The sequence below is a fragment of the Sebastes umbrosus genome, chromosome 10, assembly GCF_015220745.1.
Source record: "Sebastes umbrosus isolate fSebUmb1 chromosome 10, fSebUmb1.pri, whole genome shotgun sequence".
Taxonomy (NCBI): Eukaryota; Metazoa; Chordata; class Actinopteri; order Perciformes; family Sebastidae; genus Sebastes; species Sebastes umbrosus.
The window spans coordinates 25,590,679-25,611,939 of record NC_051278.1 but is presented as its reverse complement, the minus strand read 5'-3'; the positions used below and the strand labels follow the sequence as shown (position 1 = coordinate 25,611,939).

Sequence of the window (21,261 nt, the reverse complement as noted above, 5' to 3'; positions counted from 1 at the left end):
GCTTTATTTGTAGAGCACATTTCAGCAACAGAGCAATTCAAAGTGCTTTACATATACATTCAAGAAAAATTATCATACTTGATACATCATTAGTCATCTGAATAAGTCAGAACACTGCATCTCGTTATTTATGATTTCTTTATTTGTGTATTTAATTTGTTTTTTCTATATCCTTTTTAATTCAATTGATAATTAACTAGCCTATACTCCTTTTGAGTATGGTTTCTTTTTTAGTCTGTATGTGGGTGGGATAGGGAGGGAATTTGGAGCCATGTTTGTGTGAGTTTGTGTTTTGTATGTTTTGTATATTTGGTTAACTAAAAAATTTGAAAATAAAATATTCTAAAAAAAACCCAGTGAAATTTAAAAGTCATAAAGAAGATATGTGATATTTAAGGCAAGGCAGCTTTATTTGTATAGCACATTTCAGCAACAGGGCAATTTAAAGTGCTTTACATAAACATTCAAGAACATTACGACAAAGTGCAAAAGAACATTAAGACATAATTAAAACAGTTATAAAAACATTAAAGATTAGAAAATAAAAACAAGCTAAAAATAAAAGCTAGGATAAAAGCTAAAATAGAATATAACACACACGAGTAAAAGCTCTAGTGCAGTATATAAGATCATTATCTGGTTTAATAAAAGGCAGCAGCAAACAGGAACGTTTTAAGCTTTGATTTAGAAGAACTCAGAGTTGGAGTTGGTCCTGCAGGTTTCTGGGAGCTTGTTCCAAATTTACTTACAATTACTTACCATGCCTCTGGGGAGCGCTGGAGCTCAACAGAAGAGTGGACCAACTCTGCTGCTTTGCCTGGATGGTGCATGGCTTATCTCATAGTTCTGCACAATGATGCAAAGCAATATTTAGTTATAAGTATGAAAAAGGTAATGAGAAAGCTAGTCTGTCCTTTTCCAGGTCACTTTTGTGTCTTTCTCACCCATTAACTGTCCTCACCCATGCTGGCTGGCTGGCTGCATCTGGCTGGTGTGTTTCATGCCTGTGACTCATGCAGTGAGGCTGTCCCCTCTGGTATCCACTCCTCTCTTGTGCACATCTGTACGTTTCAGTTCCCTCTGTGAGGGCTCCTTCTCTCTCATCGGAATATGAATCGTTTCTGTGAATAAATTTGGACTTTATCAAAATGCTGCGGGTCATTGTTGAGTCTGCTAGTGGGATCCCCAAAAAGAAATTTGGAAACCCAGATCCAATAGTTGGGATTGTCTTTAGAGGTGAGACTATTGCTTTTACTGTTGTTTTTTTCTGGGGAAACTGCTGTATGCTCTGTTAACTCGAGCAGATTGATCATGCACAGTGTTTCACTTTCTATTATCTTTTCTCTCATCCTGTACTTTTTGAACATCAGTTTTGCAGTCAAATGCATCTATTCTTAAAGCCTAATTGGAATACTTTGACAGTAATTCATCATCAAAACGAAGAGTGCATCCTTATAAGGGCAGAATAGCTCTCTGTCCACAGAGAAGAGCAACTTTCTGTGGCCACAAGGCTTGATCTTCATATTTACAAGATTAGATGCTTTAGTGCATTAAGTGTTTCCAAAATGTTGATTCAGTCATATATATTTTTGGAAGAAGTGTTTGTGTCTACTGTTTCCTCTATAGGATATAATGTTGTTACACCAGATTATGAGTTTTTGCAAATAAATCTGACACCGCTCATTGTGTTTGCAGATGAAACGAAGAAAACCAAAGCAATTGACAATGAATTGGAGCCTGTGTGGAATGAAGTAAGTGCAGAATGAGTTAACTGTACTGTGTGACAGTTACAGTGCGTTGGCTGGGAAATGACTCACCTGAGAACTGCTATTACCTCAGTTACTGTATGTTGTTGTTTTACCTGATTGTAAAGGATGCTTCCCTGTAATTACAGTGGCTTGATTTTGATCTGAAAGACTCTCCTTTGGATGCATCGTCATTCATCGACGTGATTGTCAAAGACTATGAAACAATCGGCAAAGACAAGTATGTATATGACAAGCATCAGACATTGAAACTGTGACATTTGCATATTTCATATTGTGTGCTCAAAGTGTGCTAAAGACTTTATTTGTTTTTGTTTTTTTGGAGTGAATGAATACATGACCCTCAGTCTACCTCCCAGTATGACTAAATACTGATCATTCAAACAACTTCCCCTCGACTGAGTGTAGGCGGGCTTTACAGAAACCCCTCTCTAAACAAACACCTATGTAGTGCAGGTAAGGACTGAAAGGGAAAACCTCACTACGCCTCAAAGGTTTACCTTTTGAGAAGGTAGACGTGTGATCACTATCTGTGAAAGTTGTACTGCAGCTACCGATACTGCACCTACGTTAGTCATTCCAACAGTGTGGTTGAGAGTTGTTATTATGATCTTTTTTTAAAGAGCAGAGCAGCAGGTTTTAACTTAACCCCACAGGACTCACTGCGACCATGTTAAGACTTGCAGCAGTGTTAGATAGAAGTTGTTTTGTCTACCTCACACAACTTCACTCCTCTTACGAGGAATGTTGCCTTAAAAGGAAAAAGGTCACTTCTTTTTATCCTTCCCTACGGTAGACTCAGACTGCCACAATATGTAGTTTACAACCCTTAATTTAAATGTTCTATTGTTTATCTGTTTGTTAGGCACATACATGCATTTTGTAACATTGTGACTCTCAGTCAGTGTCTGAGTCACTCTAGTGACTGATTGTGTATAATATAAGTTATTCTGGGGCAGGCACAAGGGGTGGGTGGAGGATGTCTCCATCAGCCACGCACACACTTGGATATTTTTCCATGATCGTTGCCTGCAACGCACGAGGGGGGTGAATAAGAGAGCTTGCGCTGGCTTGTCATTGGCACATCTGTGATGACTAGTTGTAACTCAGCCCGTAATCCTATATGCCAAATAAACTTCTAGACAGACAGTAAACCTCATTGTGGAGGGAAATATGTTTGATTGAACATGCAGGTTAACACTTTGTGACCAACTCTCCCCCAAATCTAGGAAAGGAATAGGACTCAAAGAGCATAAGGGGGGTATCTAATCTATGGAACCATCAAACAAGCCAGACTATTTGCTCAAGCTCAGTTTATTTGGCAAAGATTGCTTTACTTCTAAATTAGCTTTGTTTAAAAGTGATATGTAAGCAGTGGAAATATATCAGTGTGCCAGGCAAATTGTTATCTGGCTCTTTCACTGTGTTTAAAAAAATCAGTTTCGTTTTCTCAATGAAGCTGTTCTAAATACTTGAGACTAGTTTACAGTTTCTGAGGCAAGTAATGTACAACGTTAATTTGTATAAACCAGTCCTTGCATGTTGGCTCTGCGATGGTCGAGACAGGGAATTCTCTACTGTAGAGACAGTATATTGCCATACCAGATTTCCTCTCTGTTTTATCCTCCACAGCTAACCCTGCTTTCCAAGGACAACCCAAGTTTTTGAAGCTCTGTGTGACCATAAATAATGGCACAACTGTTGAGAAAACAGAGCCTGAGCATAATCATGAATATGACTTTGCCTGCTCTTGTGTTACTTACTTAAAACTGCCTTTCCACCCGCCTCCTTTGCTCTATGTTTGCCCAACACATGCCTGTGGCAGATGTTAATTGTTTCCATCTTCCTGCTCTTTCTTGTGCACTTTTTCATCATCTTGGGGGCTTGCCTGTGTTACCAGGTCCAGCTGGTCCGTGTCGCACAGCAAAGTATCCCATTGTTCTCTTAAAAGATGCTACTGCTGCTCCCAAATGGCTGTTTTGACAAAGAATTAGCATGCAGGCAAAGTGCATGTTTGTCATGTTGTTATTTGGTTTGGGATGATTTTAGAAAATGCCCGATGTGTTGCAGTCCAGTGTGATTATTATTCACTGTTGCTACATGACATATGTTTGGTAGAAGAAGTGGGTGTTGTTGCTTGGTTTGGCATAATAATGTGAAGAAGTGAAATAGGGAAGTTCAAACCGCCAACTATCCAGAGCAACGAGCAATTACAGTCACAAACACTACATCCAGTTCATGTGGTGTAATTGCATAAGTTTGTCACAGATTGCGGAACCAACGCATCCTCCCTGTTGTCGACATTTGTTTCCATCCCGCTGCATTGATTTATTTGCTGAAGTATGTACTGTATGATTGTCTGACCAAAGGAAAATGTATTTGATTGCTTTTCAGGTTCATTGGCTCGGCGAAAATCTCTCTGAAAGACTTGTCCACTGGTCACATGGACTCCCTCCCATCCAAGAATGTGCCCTTGATCAATGAGAAACAACAGGCTATTGGGGTGAATACATTTTTCACTTATATGTGACACTTTTGCAATTTTATGACACTGAATAGTGGATGGTGTCTGGTATCTGTATAGATCCGCAGGAAGTGGTTGAATTTGCTGAATCCTATGATATAATTTGGTGTTAGACATATACACTAGATGTAACTAAGAAAGCATTTACTTTTTTTCAGGCACGCATTAATTTGCGTATTTTGTATGAGCCTCCTGCCAACGCTGCTCCAAACGTAAACGACCAACAGGATGGAGACACATCTCATGTGGATACTGGTAAGTAGAAAGTTAGTCGAGGAAATGCAAAGAGATGGTATTGTCTGATTTCTTCTATTACCTCCCAAAATAACAAAACAAGACATCACCCTCTTTTACAATAATTCATATTGATAATTTCCATAAGTCACAATAATAAGTAAAACAAAAACACAAAGACAAACAATTAATCAATGAACACACAGAAAAAAGGGATATAAAAATAATAAAGTAAAGAAATAAAAAGTCACAAAAATAGTATTTTTAACACCAGCACACCCTCTCAGCAACTGGATTGTGTTTTTTTATGAAATCTAAAAAGGGGGCACAAACTTTATAAAATTCATTGGGGTTTTTCCTTAAATTATACATCATTTTTTCATATGTAACACTGGATAACAACTCACTGAAACAGTTTGATACAGAAAAAGGATTACTGTCTTCCAATGAAGTACAAGATGCTTATTGGCTGCCGTTATCACTATTCATAGAACTGTTTTGATATTACTGGTAAGGCATGTACGTTTTTAGGTATCTCCTAATGGAAAGAAACTCTCTGATTATTGTCGTCGTGATTTCATTCAGATTTTCTTTTTTTAAAAGTGTCTGCCGTGTTGTTAGTAGGTTAGCAGATACATCACACACTCCCAGGGTGTCAGGTTTTTGGAATTAAGAGAATGTTGATTATTGCAGTTTTGCTCCACAGGATGCAGTGATGAGGCTGATGAGGGTGAGGCAGACGTGGAGGGAGGAGGTCAGAGTGGAAGCCCAGGTGCTCCCACCTTGCCAAACCAGCCTGGGAAACCCAGACACAAGCCAGTCCGTCTCAGCCGTAAGAGGCATAGAGCCTTGACCAATAAGCCTCAGGACTTCCAGGTATTGTCCGTGTTTTGATTACTGTGTTTCTGGATAATCACAGATGCCAGTTTAGGGAATTCTCATGAATGACAGCAGGCTTCACCAGTGCAGATATACATTGAAGCCAATAGATAGTGTATCCTTCATATCATGTTACATGTGAACATAACGTGTGAACCTTCTCTTGGTTCTGCATCAGAGCAAGCAATTTCATGCATGTGATTTTCTTTGGGAACATATTTTTGTTCCCGTAACAGATCTGGAAATGTATTCGAGCAGTCTGTACTGAATAAATCGGTGTTTGTCAACCCAATGAATCAATGGTGTTTTTTCAAAAAGGACCTAGATAAATTGTTTGTTCAGCTGCCTCACTGTTGCTTGCAATGTGCAGATTCGTATTCGGGTTATCAATGGTCGACAGCTGCCTGGCAACAACATCAAGCCAGTGGTTAAGGTGAATGTATGCGGACAGACCCACAGGACCAGAATTAGAAGAGGAAATAACCCCTTTTTTGACGAGGTAATGAGTCCACAAAAAAATACCACATCCTATAGAAATTCATAACTGATCTCTTACTTTTGCCTTTTTGCTTGCTTGTCAACATCATCTTGTCTTCTATCTTTGCCACATAATCCCCACCAGCTTTAATAACACTCTGGCGTGTTTCTCTCTGTATCGGCAGCTGTGCAATGACAGCGGACCTTAAAAGTAGTGTCTTCAGCTTTCTCTCATATCTAACTGCCCTCATATGCATTTTCCTTTGTCTCAATTATAAGTCCTGTAATGTTTGTCACAATCACTGATTGTCTGACATCAAAATCTGTTGTGTGCATAAAGTGACAAGGGAAATACTCATTCATTAATGACTTGTTTCTGTCCTTCAGATCTTTTTCTACAACGTTAACATGCTCCCCTCAGAGCTGTTTGACGAGAGTATTAGTCTTCGGGTGCGTAGAAAACTCCTTTTAATGCAATTTTCTTTTTCAAAAATAAAAAAAGACCATTCATTGTGTGGTTTTAAAATCAGGGAATTTCTACATGAAGCTATAAAGCTGTGTTTTCCTTGACAGGTTTATGACTCCTTCTCCCTCAGAGCTGATAGTCTAATGGGAGAGTTCAAGGTATGCCAATTGAAGTGGTTATTTATTGTATTCTAGATTCTATTCTATTTAATTCAGAAGTTTGACCTGTGATTTAGCAGATCACCAGAAAATATTTCAAAATTTCCAATAATTAAAATGTTTTTTTTTCTTGCTTACCCAGATGGATGTTGGCAACATCTATGATGAATCAGGTCAGTATTTCCATGTAAAATGCATCCTCTCGGAAAAATTTAGATTTTGTTTGTTTATATTATATTGTAGGTGTTTATACCATGTCCAGGTCATGCCATAATGAGGAAGTGGCTCCTCCTGAGTGACCCTGATGACTCTAACTCGGGGGCCAGAGGTTACCTGAAAGTCAGCATCTTTGTTGTGGGCACTGGAGATGAGCCACCGGTGCGTGCACCTTCTTTCTTACCATCAAGTTTCTTTCTACTAGACACAGAGTACAGATCAGTTTTGAAAAAAGACCATGATAAACTCCTAATCCTCTCTTTTCCTCTCCTCCAGTCTGAGAGGAGAGACATAAGTGAGGAGCAGGACGACATAGAAAGCAACCTTTTGCTGCCAGCCGGTGTCACAATGCGATGGGCCACGCTCACCCTCAAAGTCTTCCGTGCCGAGGATATGCCACAGAGTAAGTGACCCATAAATTCTTGCAACCATTGTGGTTTAATGTAATCAAATGCCCTTGAAAATCTTCTATTTTACTTTATTTTGCAGTGGATGATGCCTTCATTCAGACAGTAAAACAGGTCTTTGGAGGGGATGGAGACCAGAAAAACTTGGTGGATCCATATGTGGAAGTCAGCTTTGCTGGCAAGAAGGTATTTAATGTTTAACTAAAAAGAAACAATGTTTTTTTTTAATGTTCTAACTTTGTGGATATTATTAATATGTAATGGTATTTTCTTTGTTATAGCTGAGGACCAAAATAATTGAGAAAAATTCGAATCCGGAGTGGAATCAACTCATCAATCTCCAAGTCAAGGTAAGAAAGTTGCATATTAAGATATATCTTATGGGCTTGCTTCACAGTTCCAAAACACTTCAGCACAAATCAACACATGCCTCTGTCTGCCTCCGTAGTTCCCATCCATGTGTGAACATGTAAAGTTGACCATATATGACTGGTAAGAGCTTTAAATTCATTCATACACAGCTGCACAAGTGACAATAATATCGCAACCAATATTTGACATTCCAGTTTACTCTTGGCAGGGATCGTGCGAGCAAGGATGATGCCATAGGAACAACGTTTTTAAATCTGAGCCAAATTTCTTCCTCTGGTGGAGAGATTGAAGGTAATCATGTAATCTCTAGGACTGTTGTCAGTCAGTGTTCTACATTTTTAATATTGCAATATGACATTTAATATATGTTCCCCCCCCCACTGTAAACAGATGCACGAGCCGATTGCAAAACACTGTCTGACTGTACGTAAGAAATGATCATCATTTTGCCTTGTGTTTAACGTTATGCTCCTGTTTGTGTACCTATTCTCATGCACTTCATTGCTTTATAACCCTTGAAACTGTGTCTGTATGTTACAGTGAGCACCGCAGCATCGGAGGTTGGTTTTCTCCCGGCTTTTGGGCCTTGCTATGTCAATCTGTACGGTAGCCCAAGAGAATTCACTGGCCTGGCCGACCCGTACGACGAACTCAACTTTGGAAAGGTAAGACTACCCTATCAGCTCAGTACAGAGGATTCAGTACTGTAGGTATAGGACACGCGGGACATTTCACCTGCATGACAATGTGTACATGAGGTTTTTGCATTTTGATCTGTTGCAGGGTGAAGGGGTCGCTTACAGAGGGAGGGTCCTTGTTGAGCTGTCCACTCAGCTGGAAGGAAAGGCTGATAAGAATGTGGATGACATCTCCAGTGATGACATCCTGGTGGCACAGGTATATACTGTCTACTGTAACTACTGCTGTCTCCTAATGTATTTGATTTATATAATAATCCTTAATAAACCAAGGTTTTGAATCTACAATTTAATATAACTACTTTTTTTTTGTTGACAATGTTATTAGAAAATATCAGTAACTTGCGGTGTCTCGCAAAAAGAGGTTTCTAGTTGATAACAGAGACAAAAATAATCCTGCCCTAACCTCTAACACTGCCACATCCTTTTTTAATTGAGTGCAGAAATACCAGCGAAGGAGGAAGTACTGTCTGTGCGCTGTGTTCCACAGTGCGTGCATGCTCCAAGAGCCGGGCGAGCCGATCCAGTTCGAGGTCAGCATTGGTAACTATGGTAACAAGCTGGATGCCACCTGCAAGCCCCTGTCGTCCACCACCCAGTACAGCTTTGCTGTGTTTGATGGTATGAAAAGTCAGCAAGAATTCAAAAAATGACTTAAAGATTTAATCCATTTTATAATCTAGGAGGATATTTTAGTTCAGGAGCATGAAGGAGCTCCACGTGCATTACATAGTATTCAACCCTTGTTAAATGTATTTTTTTTATTGAAAAGTGTTAGACATCAGATAATTCTTTAGTTAAACTGTTTTCCATGCTTTAAGTCTGTGTTTAAGGTGTCATGAACCACATGGACACCAAACGTTACTGAGCGGTCCACTCCACAACTTGTGTTTAAAATGACTGGGTATATTTGTTTTCTATCCCACAGGTAATCACTACCATTACCTGCCCTGGGCTGACACTAAGCCCGTAGTGATTCTCACCTCGTTCTGGGAAGACATCAGCCACCGCCTGGACTCTGTCAACATCCTCCTCTTCATTGCTGAGAGACTGGTGAGAACAATTCACAGTGGCACATCTTGTACATGTCTACACAGGTAGTACTGCTCATTAATTTCCTTTTATATCTGCCTTTGTTATTTTTTTTAGGAGTCCCACCTCACTTCTTTAAAAAACAGCCATCTTAGCCAAGGAGTCTGAGACACGTCTGGCAGAGATTTGGATCAAGCTCATCAACCACATGATTGAGGACCTGAACAGGTAAGACATGACCAGACAGATCCTACACTGGACCTGTGTGTTGTATGAAGTAATGCAACTTATCATTACTTTCAACTGTAGTGTGGTTATTGCCTTTGCAGGTGGTTGTTTGGCTTGAGTTATGTCATTGTTTTAACTCTCACTAACAAAGTTTTTTGACAGTTCCCAGCTCCCAGTGCTGGAGGGCCAGCCTAATGTGACTGAACTGGATATCCAGTTGAAAATGCTGCGCGATGCCGCTGTGGACAGTATCAGAGAGATGGCCAATCTCGTGAGAGAGCAGGCCACAGATGTTAAGGCTACTGTTGGTGACATTGAGGACTGGTTGGACAGAATCAAGCAGCTGGCAGAGGAGGTCAGGAAAAGCAAAAAGAACATGTTATGTAGCTCAAAAAGACGTGAATGAAACTTGATTATGCAACTGAAATGTTGTGTGTCTCCAACAGCCTCAGAACAGCATGCCAGATGTGATCATCTGGATGTTAAGAGGAGAGAAGCGGGTGGCTTTTGCTCGAGTCCCAGCAAACCAGATCCTGTTCTCCAACTTTAGCGAACAGGCGCGTGGCAAATACTGTGGACGGACCCAGACCATTTTCATGCAGGTACAAAACTAGCCAACATACAGTAACCCACTTATCAACTTTTAATTATATATATCACTGTTATATTTTAGAATGAGTTCCCACTCTCATCATTTTTGTTTGTCAGTACCCCATGGACAAAAACAAAGGTGTGAAGGTCCCTGTTCAGCTGCGGGTCAACATGTGGCTCGGCCTCTCTGAACATGAGAAGAAGTTCAACAGCTTCTCAGAAGGAAACTTCAGCGTGTATGCTGAACTGGTACAGTAGCTACACAAAACATTAGCTTTCTTTAAATACATCTACATATAATCTGATTTCAGTTGTGCCATCTCTAACTTTCTTTCCGCAGTATGAGAACCAGGCCCATGTTTTAAAGAAGTGGGGAACTATGGGCCTGGTCGGTCGCCATAAGTTCTCAGATATGACTGGAAAGGTGAAACTCAACAAAGAACACTTTCTGCCACCACGTGGATGGGATTGGGAGGAAGACTGGTTTGTTGACCCCAACCGATGGTGAGTTTAAGAAACTCACTTTATCACACACAAGCACACAGACCTTCGTGATTCATGGCTTGCTGAGTCTCAAGTACAAACATCCTGTTATCACTGTGCAGTTGAACAAACTCCAGAATCCTGTTCATACTGTATTTCAGCTCTATCCTCTATTAAGTAGTAATCATAAATCAGTGACTGTACCAGCCAAGTCGTGAACACAATCACAGGAAATGAAAAGGAATTTAGCCAGTGTTTTGGTTTCAGGAGGTCTCCTTCCCTCTAAGGCTCATGTAAACAATTCATCATGATCCTACATACTGTAGCTGCTGTCTGAGTCACATCAACCTATGTGTTGTGGTGGTATTTTCTACAGCCTGATGACAGAAGCAGACGCGGGCCACACAGAGTTCACCGATGAAGTATTTCAGAATCAAACTCGATTCCCTGGTGGGGAGTGGGCAGACGCTGCAGAGCCCTTCACAGACGTGGTACGACCTACACACACATACACACGTTTCATTTTTGTGAAAAATGTGAGTGAAGATTACAGGACAAAAGCCTGTTTATTCATGTTAGGTTCCATTGTTAACCGTTTCCTCTTGCGCTATTATGCACTTAGGAAAGGTGGGTTGCCTTGTGGTTGAATTTATGTAATAAACATATGGACTTTTATGTATGTGACCCCGGTGTCTTTCTGGTTTTGATATGTAGCTTTTATTAGGGCTGCTACTAATGATTATGACATAATTTGTGTATGTGTAATCTGAACAATAGCCAAAGTGATGGACCTGCAGAGAACTATCTCCTCAGCTCTTTGGAGCGTTTTGGCATCTTTCAGCTCATTGTTTTGATTTTATGGCTCGTAACTTTACTGTTTTGATTCACTTTCAATTCAGACACAGCAGACAGCTGTTTTCAGATAAAAATCTCTGATAAACAGACTGTACGCTACTTTCCCAGCAAGAAAAGTCAAACACAAAATTAGCAACTAGCTGGTGAACATAGTGGAGCATTTAGCAGCTAAAGAACCAGTATAATATAGGATTTCATAAGGCCCCGAGTAGCCAAAGAAATGAGTTAATGCAGCTTTAAGGATTTTAATTATATCTAGTAATATCAGAAAGAGATTCAAAGTATTTGTGGAGCTGTAATCAGTCAGTATTTGTATGTATTTATGAGTATATTTTCTTAAATTACTTTAAAAATGGAAATATTTTGTGTTTATTAATATATATTCATCATCACTTAAATTAATGACAGAGGGTCTGTGTTGTCTAGAATGGAGAAAAGGTTCGGAGCCGAGAGGAGTTTGAGTGTCCACCTGGATGGAGCTGGGAGGATGTGTGGAGCTTTGACAGCAACAAGGCTGTCGATGAGAGCGGTGACATGAACACAACAACTGAATCAAAATCTTCTCTTTGTTGTGTTTTCATGTTTGAAATAGTGCAAGTTTAACTTGGTCTGTGTGTGTCTTTTGACACTAGGTTGGGAATACGGCCTTACCATTCCTCCCGATGATAAGCCCAAATCCTGGGTTGCAACAGAGAAAATGTATCATGTCCATCGGAGGAAGAGACACATACGACCACGGAGGAAGACATCTGATAAAAAGGCTGTCACTGAGGTGAGGGAGAGGTAGAGGTAGAGGTAGATGAGAAAAAGAGTTGATTTAAGAGATGTTGAGTCTCATTCTTTTCCTGTCCTTGTCTCTTCCACAGAGGCAAGAACCAGGGGAAGGCTGGGAGTACTCTTCCCTGATTGGCTGGAAGTTCCACAGGAAGGAGCGCTCTTCTGACACGTTCCGCCGCCGCCGTTGGAGAAAAAAGATGGTCCCATCAGACAGCACCGGGTCCTCCGCCATCTTCAGATTGGAAGGGGCATTAGTGAGTCTTACTTAAGACACTGGAGAAACATTGCTAAATATCTGTCGTATTCTTACGTTTCCCCCGACAAATCTTTGTTGTCATGGCAACAACAGTTACTTTATGCCACCTGAGTCATATCCTCTCATTATTCTCCTGCATGCGTCTCTTCCTCTCAGACATTGGCAAATCTCTCAGGAAGTCTATTTTTGTTCTGCATTCTTTTCTTTACATTTTCTTAAATTTTGTTCTCTTAAGCACCTCACCCTGCGTTTTGTTTTTATTAACAGGGGGTCGATGTTGACGAGAAGGCCAGTAAAACGGATAGAGCCAAGCCGTTTGGCGCCACCACACCCACTGTTTCCTGCCACTTTAGCTGTAAGTAGTTGGGTCAAGATAAAGATAATTCCTGGTCACTCATGCTGATAATTTCGTCAAACTTCCTGATGCAAGATAACATTGAATCAAGAACTCAGTAAACACAGTTTAAACATGCTGATAAATGTTATCTCCCCTCAGGGTCTTACCTTTACCATCTGAGAGTGTACGTGTATCAGGCGAGGAATCTCTGTGCCATGGACAAAGACAGCTTCTCAGGTAAAAATAACGCAAAGTACAATCTTGATCAAGAGGAATAAATGAAATCTACTCAGGATGTACAAAAGTAAAAATGACATTAAACATCACAGGTTCACACGTTCTAATACTCCTGCTCCTCTCCAGATCCCTACGCCCATGTGTCATTCCTCCATGTGAGTAAGACCACAGAAGTCATAAGTTCCACCCTGAACCCCACATGGGATCAGACTCTCATCTTCGAGGACATTGAAATCTACGGAGACCCACAAACTATCGCCCGCAGCCCTCCTGATGTGGTGTTGGAGCTGTGTGACAGTGATCAAGTAGTACGTTGTATATTTGATCTGCCAAATCAAATTACACACAGACTTTTATCCTAGAAATTCAACTGGGGTTACATGGTGGATGTCATCAAGCTTTGCTAAATCGTTGTGTGCCGCTGTGCTTTTTTTTCCAGGGTAAAGATGAACCCATGGGTCGCTGTTCATGCCCTCCAGTAGTGAAGCTGAACCCCAGTGTGGCTGTCACCCCTAAGCTGCTGTGGTTCCCGGTCACCAAAAAAGGTCGCAGTGCTGGGGAGATACTGCTGGCGGCAGAGCTCCTACTGAAGAACAAGGTAACGAACACACTAAAGAAAGTAAACATACTGTAATTTTAACTTTATGAAACTGAACTCAGGAGATGTCGCTGTGCTTTGCCCTCCAGGGGAACGACGGAGATCTGCCCCTGGTGCCTCCTCGCCGGGGGGAGAAGCTCTACATGGTTCCCCAGGGAATCAGGCCAGTAGTGCATCTCACTGCGATCGAGGTACACCATCCTGCTGCTTTGCCAATCCCTATAAATTCCCTTCACACACATTACATGATCAGACAAGATCAGCCCAACCCTAAGATTTCTGTTGTGGTTTCTCACTTGTAACTCCCTTTTCACCTATCTCCTACCACCACGCTAGTCCCTTAATCTGCCATACTAGTTTTTCCGAGTGCATTCATGTGTTTATTTGTTCCCAGGTCTTGACTTGGGGCTTGAGGAACATGAAGACCTACCAGTTGGCCACAGTTTCCTCCCCCAGTTTGATAGTGGAGTGCGGTGGTGAGATTGTTCAAACCGCTGTAATCAAGAACTTCAGAAAGAACCTCAACTTCCCTGGATCTGTGCTGCTGCTCAAAGTGGTACGAACCCCTCAAACTTTCTAGAATAAATATTCAGATACCTTTTTCATATCTAGACTCTCCATATATTCCATATTGTTCTCTCACCTTAGCTTCTTCCCAAAGACGAGATGTACACCCCTCCCATTGTGCTGAAGGTAATCGACCACCGGCCATTCGGTAGGAAACCAGTAGTGGGTCAGTGCACCATCGACTGCCTGGAGGAGTACCGCTGTGATCCGTATCGCATTAACAGTGAAGTCTGCATGTCTGCTAGAGGTATATACACACATGCATGGACTCAGGCAGATACATACACACTCAGCTACGTACAGTTGAGGCTCATGCAAGAACATTTTGGTATTCTTAACTTTTTTCTGTACCGTGGGCTCCTACAAGTGTGCCACATCAGATTCAGGAAACGCTCCTAAATTCAGATAACTGAAAATGACCTGCGTGATCATGATGAATGCCACCTGTGCGTAAATGAGCGTGCATTCATGAGAATTGTAAATTAGCATAATTAAGGCTCCAAAGATACCATATAAGGCTACATGCCCTACTCCATTCATCTGTCTCTGCCAGTATATCAGCACGCCATCTAAAAACACTCTCTCTTCCGAGGGCCTGACGCGCAGCCAAAAGAAGTGATGACGTGCCTAGCTACACTTCCTGTTGACCTTGTTATGTACAGAGACAAATTAACCTTCAACTAGTGCGTAATTCAAGTTGTTTTGCAGTTTGAGATGTTCATATTGTAATTGTAGTGTTATACAATAGAATCAATAGCCAATTTAAATGAATGATGATATCGTTAGATTATATGAACACATTTAGAGTTATATTATAATTCAAATTACAGAGTCAAACAGGATATTATCAACATAATTATAAAGTGTAATTTATATAGGATTTTCAAACTCAACATTACTTCATAGTAATTAAATATATAATCCATTAGTGAAAAACTTGGGTTTGGATAACAGCAGAGCACTTGACTCCTCCGACAGGTCTGGACCACCAGTAAATTAAACTACTAAATATGAGAAAATTGGTGAATGCGACAAGTTCTCCTAAATCACTCATACAACGAATCTGTTCGTATGAGTGGCTCTTTCACGAGGCCCATTGTATCCTGTTTCCTTTGACTTTGCAGGGGCCATGATAGCTGCTGCCCATGGAGATGTTGTCATAGACATTGAGGAGAGACCCATCGTGAAAGCTGAGGTAAATGATAATAATGCACAAAATGTGGGAGACAATGTTTTCACATCTACTTCATTTTATTGACAAGTATTCTTTGTTTGCTTGCAGCTTCAAGCAGAAACGGTGAGATTTTCTCTTTTAACAGATAGTCTTCTGATAGATAGCACCTCTAAAAATATTAAGTTCATCAATATTTTGCATCATGTAGGAGGAGGAAACAGTGGACTGGTGGAGTAAGTTCTATGCCTCTGTTGGAGAGCAGGAAAAGTGTGGGCCTTACCTGAAAAAGGGATACGACACATTGCAGGTAAGAACATGTCGTTGCACAAACACAATAATTGGTTTAATCTTTCCTTGATTTCTTGTTTGTGTTGGTTTTACAAGCTGCAGCAGGCTAGCTGTGACGGACAGGCTTGTGACCAGAAAGATCCTTGTTCTTGTTCCTTTTGATAAGAGTTTGCAGTAGTATCTATACAAAACATGAAGATTTTTTTTCTCAGATGCTCCCAAGAGCAGTCAAACATTCGGGAGATTCAGTAGTTAGTTCTTTTAAATAAAAAATAGCAAGGCAAATGTGGGAGTTCTGTGAAAACTTACAGCAAAGGTGTCAACAGTTAGGTTGAAAGCTCACAATAATGACAGTTTGATTGAGTTTTGTTTAGGAGATAACACAACAATTTGTGATATCCCATCTGTGATGTGGTTGCGTTATCGTGTTATGTGGTTTTCAGGTATTTAACAGTGAACTAGAAGAGGTTGAACAGTTCGAGGGATTCACCGATTTCTGCACCACTTTCAAACTTCAGCGAGGAAAGACCGAAGATGAGGAAGATGATCCCTCTGTGGTGGGAGAGTTCAAGGTAAAGAAGACACATTTTGAGGAAATATTCCTGTCACTCAGCATCCCATTACACCTGAACTATTGAAACAAGAGAAATCACTGCTTTTCCTGTTGCACAGTCACTCTTCCTTGCCACTGTCTGCCCTCTGGTGGATAAATTATGAATTTCATAAACACAGTATATAGTCAGTATTATATATACAGGGAAGTGTGCAGATTGTCTGTGAAGGGGTAGTTTGCTTTAGTGTATGATACTGAATGTTTAATTCAGTTCAGCTCTATCTTGAACTGCAATTCATTTTTTTCTCGATTAATCGATTAGTTTGTTTTCTTTTATAAAATGTCAGGTAATGGTGAAAATCTGTGTTTCCCAAAGCCCAAGATGACATCCTCAAATGTCTTGTTTTGTCCACAACTCAAAGATTATTCAGTTTACTGTCATTAAGGAATAAAGAAACCAGAAACTCATCACATTTAACAAGCTGGAATTAGAGAATTTTCACTTTTTTTTCTTAAAAGATTACTCAAACCGATTATTCAATTATCAAAATAATTGGTGATTAATTTAATCGAAGACAACTAATTGATTAATTGTTGCAACTATAGAATGTAATTAGCTTGTAGAAGAGATGTTGTATGACTAATGGTGCTGTCCTCTCGGGTGATATTCAGGGCTCATTCAAGATTTACCCACTGCCCGATGACCCGGGAGTGCCAGATCCACCACGCCAGTTCAAAAAGCTTCCTGAGAGCGGACCTCAGGAGTGCCTGGTCAGAATTTACGTGGTGCGCTGTCTTGACCTGCAGCCTAAGGATACAAATGGCATGGTGAGTATTATATGAAGATGCGACTGAACAACCACCCTGGTTTAGTGATCGAGTCACAACCATGCATCCATTATGTGAAAAATATGATTGAAGCTACTGAAACTAAGATATATATATATTTTTTGCATTCCCATGTCAGTGTGACCCATACATTAAGCTTGGACTGGGAAGAAAAACACTGGATGACAGAGACAACTACAAACCAAACACCCTTAATCCAGAGTTTGGGAGGTGAGACGGCGATGTGTTTTTGTTCTTTCAAATGATTATGGCCAGTTTTAAGTATGTGTAGGAACGTAAAGGAGCACCTTTAAATGATATCCTCCATTTTTTGTCCAGGATGTTTGAGATGTCCTGCTTCCTGCCTCAAGACAAGGATCTGAAGATTGCTGTGTATGACTATGACTTACTGAGCAGAGATGAAAAAGTGGGTGAGACAGTCATCGATTTGGAGAACAGACTCCTGTCTCGTTTCAGGCCCTGCTGTGGCCTGCCACTGACTTACTGTGTGTAAGTATGTACTCTTATACTGTACAGTACAATATCTACAGTACAGTCAATACATCGTACAACTTTTTCTTTGATGTGTTTTAGTTTCAAAGCCAAACCTACTGTACAAAGCTACAATTTTCTTGCAGCTCAGGGATCAATCAGTGGAGAGACCAACTGAAGCCTTCTCAGATCCTCCAGGACGTGGCCAAAGTGAGATGCTTCCCTCCTCCACGCATAGAGGGAGACGGCAGCTCACTGAATTTCTCAGGAAAACAATACAACCTGCAAGATTTTGGTACTGCCATTCTTGAATGCTCTATTATCATATTTTTTAGTAGAATTATTACTACTTATCTACAATGACCATGAGTTGATCTTATAATTATACCTTGTAGAAAATTTGAAGGTGCTATTGATAACATTGATAACATTCAACCACTAGATGTCTCATTCTCCCTCCCCCGTTCCATTGCATTTACTTCACAACAAGTCGTTGCCAGGCACTTAACATCAAACTCAGACATTTATCCGTTTTTTCTACACACTAACTGATGACACAGAGATACCACGTGATACCAACGTCGTTTAACTATTGGCTCTCAAGCCCTGTTACAAGTGGGAACCAAACGTCAGATATCGTCCACAAAGATAAACAAAACATTAATTTTGGACTCGCCAACATTTTTGAAATGATTGATTCACAATCAGAATAATTTTTTTCAGGAAAAGCCATACTTTTATTCAGCACCTTTCTAAAGGCTCTGTGGATGTATTATTTAAAAAAAATATTTGTCTACATAAAAATGTTATCAATAAGACCTTTAACAATGATAAATTATAATGCTACAATTGTATTTTGTTGTCATTTTGGCCGTTTCTTTGATTTTAAAATGAATCTTCTACTATACATTATATTGTCCTTTCTTCCTTGACTTTTGTGATCTGCTGTGCCCTTTGCAGAGGCAAACACTGTGATCCACCCGCACTTGGGCCCAGCCAGAGAGAGGCTGGCCCTACATGTCCTCAGAAACCAGGGCGTGGCACCAGAGCATGTGGAGACCAGAACCCTGTGCAGCTCCCACCAACCCAACCTGTCTCAGGTTAAAACATCAGCAGTAACACTACACACATTTGTTTTAGTAGAATTATAGAGAATTACAGGTAGTATAGATAAAGTAGCTCTGGAATTAACATTTTAATGTTGTTGTATGATAGTTTTTTTTTTTAAAGTGTCATCCTCTTCCACAAATACAGGGAAGAATCCAAATGTGGGTGGACATTTTCCCCAAGAGCCTTGGTTTGCCAGGGCCCCCATGTGACATCACTCCACGCAAAGCCAAGAAGTAAGAGACACTTGACTAAATCATGTTTTATCATAGTACATTTACAGTATGGATCAAATGTAACGATATATTTTAAAACAGGTACGTCTTGCGAGCCATCGTTTGGAACACAGCGAATGTCACTCTGGATGACAGAAGCATCACCGGAGAAAACATGAGTGACATCTACGTTAAAGGGTACATTAATTCATCCTGTTTTGCTTAAATATGTATTTTTCTACCCACTGGACTCATTCACATATAGCTAATCAACATTACCATATTTCTTAGATGGATGCCAGGTATGGAGGACAACAAGCAGAAGACTGATGTCCACTACAGATCCCTGGATGGTGATGGGAATTTCAACTGGAGGTTCATCTTTGGGTTTGACTACCTGCCTGCAGAACAGCTGTGCATTGTCTCGAAGAAAGTGAGTGAGATCATGGAGCAGGAACAAAGCATCAGCAGCAGGGATTACTGCTCATAACCATATCATTTTAATTTGTACTGGTATGATGGCAGGTAATTATCTAAATGAAGTTTCTGTATTTTACAGGAACACATTTGGAATCTGGACAAAACTGAATTCAGGATTCCTCCTAAATTGATCATCCAGATATGGGACAATGACAAATTCTCCTTGGATGACTACTTAGGTGAAACAGCATTGTTATTAACCCCATTTTATGCCATGACCATACAAAGGGAAGGCATTAAAAGATAGAGAACTACAACAATAAAATACTAATTATTATTTCTTATCTATATCTCTGTTACAGGTTCAGTTGAGCTGGACATACTCAATCTGATTTCTCCTGCTAAGAGCCCAGAAAAGTGCAGCCTGAAGATGTTGCCCGGGATGGCGGGCTCAGTCCCCTCCAAAAAACCTCTGCCCAACTCACTCTTCTCCCGGAAGTCTGTACGAGGCTGGTGGCCATGCGCGATCGAGCAGGATGGGAAACATGTGCTTGGTGTAAGTTTATGTCCTCAGCAAAGTCCCTCAGAGTTTTTTCCCCCCTTATAACTGTTTAAGACTGTTTTTCAAAACTCCACAGGGGAAGGTAGAGATGACACTGGAAATAGTGGAGGAGAAGGAGATGGAGGACAGACCTGCTGGGAAAGGAAGAGATGAGCCAAACATGAATCCCAAACTGGACCCACCCAAGTAATAAATCTTTAAAGTCTTTAAAACAATCAAAAATGTGTTTTTGTAGTTCTATGAATTGCTTAACATGAATTACGTATATCTTGCTCTGTTCATCCATTCAACAGCCGCCCGGACACGTCATTCTTCTGGTTTATAAACCCTTGCAAGACCATGAAGTTCATCGTTTGGCGCAGATTCAGATGGATTTTCGTCATATCGATTATTCTTCTGCTGGTTATCTTGTTCCTCGGCATCATGCTCTACTCCCTACCAGTAAGATTACTGTGTTGATTTGTCGATTGTAATATTTCTGAAACTCCCATAATAATTGTTATCCATCACACATTGTTATTCCGCAGTATTTTGTAATCGGAGTGAATTTTAATGTCTATTCCATATCTACAGAACTACATCGCAATGAAGATTGTGAAGCCTCAATCCTAAGGAGCATTGCAGAGAAGATGTCTGCCTCCCTGCTGCAGAATCTACAGTCCTCTTCACTGTTACCATCCCTCAGAAATATGCAATAACTTCCTCTGTTGATGCCATAGCAGACTGATGTTCAGCATTCTCCTCTCCCATAATCAGTATCAGTATCATAATCATTATTTTTTGCACTCTCAGTATTGCTTACAGTATATTTCTTGTGTTACAAATAATCTATCTTATGTTCAAATTTAGACCAAAAAAAATCAAGAATGTGAAGTATTATATATTTTAATAAACTTTGTTATTAACAAATAGTTAATATTTTGTTAAATTATGCACACATTTGAAATCAGTGCAAATGTTTGGAAACTATCAACCTGTAGAGGAGTATTAATATAAGAAAAAGCAATGTTATTACCACCATTAAAATAGCAATATCAAAACTACGTACACCTTCTGTCCATTTTAGGTTGTTAACATGTAAAGTGCATCAATATGGTGGTTAACCAGACCTATTAGACTTCTATATTTTTTTATTCACTTTATACAAAGCCATTATGTCATTACAGTACAATTCAGTAACATGGCTGTAATAAAGAGACAACCGAATAGTAATTAAGGCAATAAAAAAATAAATGAACTAAGGCTAAAACCATGTATAACATAAAACAAAGTGACTTGTTAAAGTATGGAAAATGTACATTCAATTTTTAAGAATTTTTTACTTGTGAATTATGAAATAAAACATTTTTTACTTGACATATTGTTTATACTTTGTTACTTTTCTCTAAATTTTAGTATATTGATGTGATGCCTCTTTAACGGTTACACGACAGTAAACTCCTTTTTGACCTGAGTTGCTAGGAT

At 40.0% G+C, this 21,261-nt stretch overlaps 1 protein-coding gene across 1 annotated transcript; it reads left to right on the top strand.

Annotated features, from left to right (window-relative positions):
• The first annotated feature begins 1,148 nt into the window (after nt 1–1,148).
• myofl (myoferlin like) lies at nt 1,149–21,153 on the top strand. The gene is given in 55 exon segments (XM_037783105.1): nt 1,149–1,236; nt 1,696–1,751; nt 1,895–1,986; nt 4,161–4,269; nt 4,449–4,545; nt 5,231–5,400; nt 5,774–5,902; nt 6,268–6,330; nt 6,454–6,504; nt 6,647–6,677; nt 6,767–6,882; nt 6,997–7,123; nt 7,210–7,313; nt 7,409–7,477; nt 7,576–7,619; nt 7,708–7,790; nt 7,890–7,922; nt 8,040–8,164; nt 8,283–8,396; nt 8,641–8,818; nt 9,126–9,250; nt 9,347–9,367; nt 9,369–9,457; nt 9,620–9,812; nt 9,904–10,059; nt 10,166–10,297; nt 10,389–10,552; nt 10,908–11,022; nt 11,813–11,915; nt 12,019–12,158; nt 12,253–12,417; nt 12,687–12,774; nt 12,916–12,993; nt 13,120–13,301; nt 13,433–13,591; nt 13,681–13,782; nt 13,986–14,147; nt 14,240–14,405; nt 15,283–15,353; nt 15,441–15,455; nt 15,541–15,639; nt 16,064–16,192; nt 16,846–17,001; nt 17,141–17,232; nt 17,341–17,511; nt 17,640–17,788; nt 18,454–18,593; nt 18,748–18,836; nt 18,918–19,013; nt 19,107–19,248; nt 19,375–19,474; nt 19,598–19,791; nt 19,874–19,983; nt 20,091–20,238; nt 20,371–21,153. Coding segments are annotated over 55 exon segments (6,159 nt in total). The 3' UTR covers nt 20,410–21,153.
• Nucleotides 21,154–21,261: the final 108 nt, after the last annotated feature.